A 7,480-nucleotide genomic window follows, 5' to 3' on the forward strand; every position below is an offset into this window, starting at 1 on the left:
AAAATAGAAAGCATATACCTGGAGCCTGAATAATCCGGTACCAGTCTGTTGTAGTACACTTCATTTAGAAGTATAGTGTCACTTAGCATGATCTCTTGTAAATAATGCAACGAGTTAAAAGACTGGACTTGGTTTAAGAGAAAAGCCTCATGAAAACAGATATGAAAACCAATTTTAAAAAAATTCAGTTTTTCTCAAGGAGAAATCTGAACCCCCAAACTATCATTCACAATTTGTTATTAATTATAATTTGAGATTATTTCTATGTTATGGATGTCTGCCAAGTGACAATCTTGTATTGATAGACCAGAAAAAAAGGAGGGGAGCAATTCCTGATAGTCACTGGAAGATAAAACTTATAGTTACCTTTCGTTTACTGTTCCACAAGAGTGAGAAAAGATTACATCAAGGGGAAAGACTTATTTTACTAAAGCCATTAAAAGATAATTCAAAGGAGACCTCAAACCAAGTAGCCATGTTGATAACATGCATTCCATGCTCACATTTAAGACACAAAGGTCTCCATTTCTCTAAGGGAACTGCTTTTTCGGCATGACACACTCTCTCTCTTGCCTTGTAGCCAAGTAATTGGAACCCTAAACACACGGCGGAGCTTCTGCTGGAACCGGTTTCCAACAAAGCAATACAAAAAGGGATTAATGCAGCTGTTAGTGAATCCCAGGAGGATGGCAAAAGGAAGTGCCAGGTCAATGGCAGCTATAACTTCACAGCTATTAATGACACCCATCCAGGCCAGAGCATCCAGGAAGGTCAGAACATGGAAGGGAAGCCAACAAATAATGAACGCCAGAACAACAGCAGCTGCCATCTTCAGGACTTGGTCACGAGTTATTCTGTTCTTCCCATAGCTATTGGTCTTCAGTAAGTGTTTTCTGATTCCAAAATAGCACGTTGCTATGAATATCAAAGGGATAATGAAACCAAGGATGTTTTTCATTAAGGCAATCCCAGCTGACCATTGGGCATATTTCTCTGGTGGGAAAGCCATTATACAAGCATTTACCCCTAAATAATCAATGGTTCTGACATCTCGAAAATAAAATGTTGGCAGTGAGGACAGACAGGCCAAACACCAGACCAGGGGAACTATATATGATGCTTGCCAGGGATTTCTTCTTTGGGACAGAAAGGGATAGATGACAGATTGGTACCTATCAACACTCATGCAGGTGATAAAAAAAATGCTTGCAAACATGTTCAGGGTCAGGAAAGAACCAAAAACTTTGCACATCATAGATCCAAAGATCCAGTCATATCTGTAAGAATAATTGGTTGCCCAGAGAGGAAGAGTAGCCAAAAGCAGTAAATCAGCCACAGCCAGGTTGAAGATGTAAATGCTGGAAACCTTTTTAGGACCCTTTTGACAACAAAACAATGTAACCACAATTATATTGACAAGAAATCCAATCACAAAAATAATGTAGTAGAGAGCAGGAATTGCATCTAAATGCTTATCTGATGGCTTATGTGAGCAGTTAAATGTAGATTCATTGCCAGAGATGTTCACAAGTCCGAAGTGAGGACTGCTAGTGACGTTTCTGTTGATGGTGGCAAGGGTGAAGTTGCCTTTCATATTGAAATGTCAGCAGCTCCTAGTTTTACTGCCTTCTGTGAAAATAAAAAGGAATTCTCAGTATACATGCAGAGTTTAAGACATCATTGAGTCATTAGCATTTGGAAAGTTTGTTGAAAGCAAAAATGGTGAGTGATTATAGTAAACATTAAGAAACAGACCCATGACATAACATAAGAATGTGTTTTACTTATTGGAAAAAAAAAGAATTTTCTCAATAGTACCGAGAAATTAAAACATTATAGCATCAGGGACTGAAAATTCTGAAGAAACGACATTTTACCCATCTTTTATATCATATTTTTAAAAGGTTTAAAGAAAATTAATATTCCAACAGGTTAGCCAAACAGGAAATGCATGAAACAGACAAGAAGGATCCAAGAAATAAGAAAAGTTAATATTTCAAAAACACTTGAGCACATATCTCAGCCTGTATACTGTCTAGAAACCACACTTCTGCCTGCTATTGCATAGAAAAATGCCTTATTCAAGTAATTATATACAAATCATTACAGCTATGGAAAATATAAGTAACATAAGCTATGGAAAAAATAAGTAAGTGTATGAAAGACTGAGAGAGAATATGCAAAAAACATATTGAGATGGGTGATTATGGTTGGCTTTTACTAATTAAGAAATAATTCATTTAGTTCTAGTTTTCCATTATTTTCACAATAATATAAATAAGAGGAAGTTTTGAAACATGCATACTTCTAAAAATCCCCCATTTATATTTTAATAGAGACTATGAGTTTTAGATATAGATATTTAAATTTAATCTATTTTTTATAATCCATTTTCTTTCTCAATTAGAAGACGAAAAAGATAGCCATATCTGATTTAGGGTCAAGTAGAAATAGTTTTGATTGCTCAATGAAATAAGAATTGAACACCAAAACTTAATCATATGTACATATATCATCTCTCCTTTGGTGTCTTTTCAGTGTAACACAACTAAGTAGTAACATTGCTACATGCCTCCAAAATGTCTCAGTTATTGTGACAGTTTTTTTTTTCAGTAGCAACATTATCTTAAAACAATAGAAAACCAGATGAAGATAAACACAGTAAGGGAAAGACTATTACTTTACATAGTTTCAAAATACATGTATAAATAAACTATTCTATGAAAAAAATATAATCACCAAAGAATCTCCTAATAAACAGCAAAGTTATCATTGTTAGCCAAAACTCATTCTCTCATAATCTTGAGGTAATAAGTTAACATGAAAGAATCTAAAATAAACCCACTTGAAGACTTACTGGTTGTTGGAGTTTAAAACTTAGTTATCATAAATCAGCTTGCCTAGTTCCTAAGTGCACCCCTGTAAAAGAAACAGCAGTTAAATAATTTAGGAGTTTTGCAAATACAGTGTTAAAATACAAGAAAAAAGTAAAGTTGATCCATAAAAAATATTTCCATTTAATGTATGTTCTACTTTTCAAATATAGTATATATAAATTGTGCAGACCTACCTTAAAAATTCAAGCTGAAGAATATTTTTAATTCTGTGCTTTTTCGTTCCCTTAGACTCGGGGACGTAATAGCACCAGATCTCTGGTTTCCTTCTTATATGTTCGGTCTGTCCACTGGGAGCCTTCAACCTACATAATTCTAGGGCTGACTTATGAACACTTGCCAGCTTTCCAGAAGGGTTTTTTTTTTTTTTGGCTGCAAAACATTAATCTGAAATTCTCACTGTCTCCAATCATAACAGCTCATTCAAATAAATCTCAAACAAAAAAAAGTGAAGTTTCCACAATGTGTTAGAGAATTTTGAAGCCAATGGCTTACTTGAAAAGAATATAATTATTTGCAGAATTTTCGCTTTATCCTTGATACTGGCATTCTAAAATGTATTGAGGAGTGGAGACTGAGGAATTTATTCTAGTAGCAGAGTCTTTGTCCACCAATGTTTTTTGCAACCTTCTTTATTTTTTTGAATTTTTTTACCCCCGCTTATTAAAAACAGTAGCAACTGGACTTAAAGTTTACAATATCTAAACTCTCTTCCTTGCTTTAAGCAATTTCTGTTGGCTTGTTGCTGGAGAGGTGGTGATAGGAGGGATATGATTTTCATGTCTTAGAAAAGAGGTGTTAACATTTAGTGTTCACTTTCATATGTCTCTGTCATATTTGTGATTTAAATAAAAGCACACAAGATGAACAAGGAGTAGGCAACTACTGTGGCCTAGATTGCATTGTTTTTTCTTCTTGTGGGGGTGAGGATAATTAACCTTACACGATCAGTCCAATAGAAGCAAGAATAATAAAAGAAAGAAATAAAAAGGGATTGTAGTGATAACACTGCTTAACAATAAATGCTATGTGTCAAACACTGTGCTAGATGCCTACACACTAGTAGGTAAATGGTGTCTGGAATTCAACTGCCTGGCTTCACAAGCTGAGCTTCATCGCTACTACTTTTACGACCTTGACGAAGTTAGTTTCCTTCTTTGTGTTTCAGCTTTCTCATCTGAAAAATTGAGATGATGTTGATTACCTATATCATGGAGTTATGAAAATTAAATGAGCTAATATACTTAAAGTTCTCAAAACCATGCCGAGTACAGGATAGGTGCTATTATAAGCTATTAATATTAACTTACAAATCAGGAAACTAGGGCTCACAGAGTTTAACTTCTATGTGGTCACATAGCTATTAAGTGAGGACATTTGAATTTAAATCAAGGCAATTTGATGTCAGAGGCCATGTTCTTAACCTCCATACTACAGGAGGGAGCACTGCCTGACCCTTTAAACTCACCTATTGCCCTGGAAAATGAAAACCTGCAAAGTGACAGAAAGTCACTGCTCACCATTCATAAATGGTTACAAAAGCACTCAGGTAGGGGAAAAGAATTTGGAGGATTGTTATGTGAGAGATATTTTTCTGAATTTTATTCGTAAAATGGATACTGCAGGTAAATGAAATGAGTGACTAGATAGTTTACTACAGTGAGTACAGAAAACCAGAGAACCCAAGACACTTAAATGAATATAAAGATTCCAGTTATTTCTATGGATCATATTTTTCTGGTAGCAAAGCGAAGTTATGCACAGTTGCAAGGTTGGAAGTAGAGTTGGGGAGGCTCTGGGAAGTATCTGGGAATTTCAGAAACATATTCAGCAGAAGAAAAGCAACAAAGAAGAGAGGGTAGGTGGCAGAAGACACAATTACAAATGACATGAGACAAAACACAGGATTTTGACATTTGTTTCTCCATTAACCTTAGAGTCAGTCCTGTAGCACACAAGCAGATGAGACTAGTAAGAAGTGGTCACTGTTGCCTGAGAAATACAGTAGATTTAAAGGTCTACAGCACACCATTTTAGTGTTTCTTTTGCTAGACTGAGTTTGAATATTGAGAAAATGCTCCTAATAGGCATACACACCATTTCATTAAATCTCAAAATACTTTTTTCCTATGCTCTGGACAGATACAGGTGGAGGCTCTGTCCAAATGATGCAAAACTGATGCTTGGGAAACAAAGGAATGGGAACAACTGGCTATGGGCGAGAGAGATGAAATGAGAACTGGTTTCACTCTTTGCCTGAGCCTGGTTTCTTCCTCCATTTCAAATGTTTGTTTTTGCCACATACAAGGGAATTGTCCAAACCAGAGCCTTCTGAGTGGTCAGCATGGGTCACATTCCCACCCTGCTCTATTTCTAGCCCCCTCTCATGCCCCTTGCAAGGAAACAGTCAAGAGGTGAGCTATAAACTTGTGAGAACAAACTGCAGGCTCGCCTCTGGGAGACCTAGCCTTGGACACCCCTGACGAGCAGGGGACCTTGTCTAGAGCTTTTGTCCTTCACTACAGTAAGTTGTGACGTAAATAAAGTTTAAAGAGGCACACATTTCCCAGAAGATTAAAAAGGGCATTTACTGTGTTTCTACATAATTTTAGGAGTAAAAAATTTAACAAGTCAATGAAAAATTTTGTAACTGCATGGAATTAAAGAAAAAAGAAAATAAAGGAATAACAATAATATTGACAGTACTTGAAGTAAGAAATACAGCATATTATTGATTCTGCAAAGAACTCTAAGTTAAGTCAACAATGTAAATACACTTGACAGTCAAATAAATGGCAGTCATGGGAAGCAGTAGAATACAAAAAAAATCACTCTCTTGGGGGCAGGGGATATTTTTTCTGCTGAAAGATTGACTTTAAAAGGCTCAGGTCATTTGAATAAATTATACAGTTCTTAAGGGTAAGTGCAGCTTAGCTAGCAGGATTTAATAATGGTAAATCGCACTAAATTAAGTTTTTCTAGTGAACATTCATTATTTATTGTGAGATTAATTAAGAATAAAATTGAGAGGACTAAGTTTTCCTTAAAAAAAAAAAAAAGGAGATTAAGATGGCGGAGGAGTGAAGGGGAGTCACACTGACCTCCTCCCAAGACCAAACTGGAATTGGAACTAAATAGTGGAGTAATCACCTGGAAAACAATGGAACAATACTGGGAGAGGAGCCTTGGAGATGTGGACAGTGGATTCGACTCTCACACATACCAACGGGTGAGAACGGTGATGGAGGCTCGAGAGGGTGAGCTGGGTGCCCACGGGCACTAGCACCAGAGGGACATTGAAACGGCCAGTTAGCTTCCCCCGAGAAGAACGGGGTTTGAATCATAAACAGGGACCCCTAAACTACAGCAGCTAAAACCAAGAAAATACAGACAAAATGCAACCCTGAAAAGCTTAGGGGCGCTCTCTGCCAGAGACAGGTGGCTGGGGATGCAAAGAGACATTTAAAGAGCCAACGCAAAAATTGCAGTGGCAGCCACCTTCCTTGATCTCTGGGTAGAGGCGGCAGCAGGGTGGGCCGGTGCCTGGGAAAAGACTGGTGAGGAAAACTTTGTGAAGAGAACTGACACGGCAGCCGGTGGAGCCCCGGTGATGACGCACCTCCCACCCTGCAGCTACCATCTCGCTCAGGCATAAGAGAAACAATTAACCTGCCTTTTGTGCGCTCCACACACAGCTTGTGCCTGTGAGATGGGGGGTTGAGTGCAGACTGGATGGGAGAGCGTTGAACAGACTGGAGACGGAGGCGTTGGGGAAAGAACTGGAGGAGAAACCGGGGAGTCCCTGCTCCCTCCCCGTTACGTAGTCTCCATTGTGGGCTAGAAAGGCGTGACCCCAAAGAGGCAGAAGCGGGGGCACGCATGAACCAGACTGCCCCCGATTGAAACGCAGTCCGCACAGGGCGTGGATCTTTGACCGAAGGGGTCACAGAACTGCCCAGAGGCCCTGGAGGAGAGCCTGGAAATGGAGGCATTAAGGAAAGAATGGGAGGAGGAACCAGGAAGCCCTGACTCTCTCCCCGTTCCATAGTCTCCATTGTGGGCTGGAAAGGCGCGACCCCAAAGAGGCAAAAGAGGGGCGCGCACGAACCAGACTGCCCGCGATTGAAACGCAGTCTGCACAGGCGATGGATCCTTGGCCGAAGGGGTAACAGAACTGCCCACAGACCACTGAGGAGAGACTAGAAATGGAGGGGTTGGGGAAAGAACAGGTAGAGGAACCAGGGAGTCCCGACTCCTCCTAGCCTTAGTCTCCATTGTGCGAGAAGAGGCCACAACCCCAAAGAGCCAAAAGCCGAAAAGCACACATAGACACCCCAAAAACACCCACTGCAGGTGCGCACACTTGCGCTGAGTGACCGGCGAAGGTTGGCAAGCGTGCGTGTGACCCGCGTGGGCTGGTGAACGCTTGCACCAGCAGGCAAGGCCTCCCACAGATTGGCACTTATATGGACTGCAAGGGAGTGCACAGAGCAGCAAGGGCAGCCATAAATTGACCCGCCCCACCCACGATTGCGGAGTGGCTCACAAAATTAGTAGATATCTGGGGGAAGGGGAAACAGAGCTGC

The 7,480-nt window shown here is 39.7% G+C and overlaps 1 protein-coding gene across 1 annotated transcript; it reads right to left on the reverse strand.

Annotated features, from left to right (window-relative positions):
- Window positions 1-505: 505 nt before the first annotated feature.
- Window positions 506-1,594, reverse strand: AGTR2 (angiotensin II receptor type 2). The gene has a single exon (XM_054589349.1). The coding sequence runs from the start codon at window positions 1,592-1,594 to the stop codon at window positions 506-508; it is 1,089 nt and encodes a 362-aa protein (XP_054445324.1).
- Window positions 1,595-7,480: the final 5,886 nt, after the last annotated feature.

Source organism: Pteronotus mesoamericanus, unplaced genomic scaffold, assembly GCF_021234165.1.
Source record: "Pteronotus mesoamericanus isolate MK-2021 breed Mesoamerican mustached bat unplaced genomic scaffold, CSHL_Meso_final contig_126, whole genome shotgun sequence".
NCBI classification, from domain to species: Eukaryota; Metazoa; Chordata; class Mammalia; order Chiroptera; family Mormoopidae; genus Pteronotus; species Pteronotus mesoamericanus.

What these genes read in the sequence shown, in the direction of transcription:
- AGTR2 (XM_054589349.1), bottom strand. Translation starts at nt 1,594, where the DNA reads ATGAAAGGCAACTTCACCCTTGCCACCATCAACAGAAACGTCACTAGC.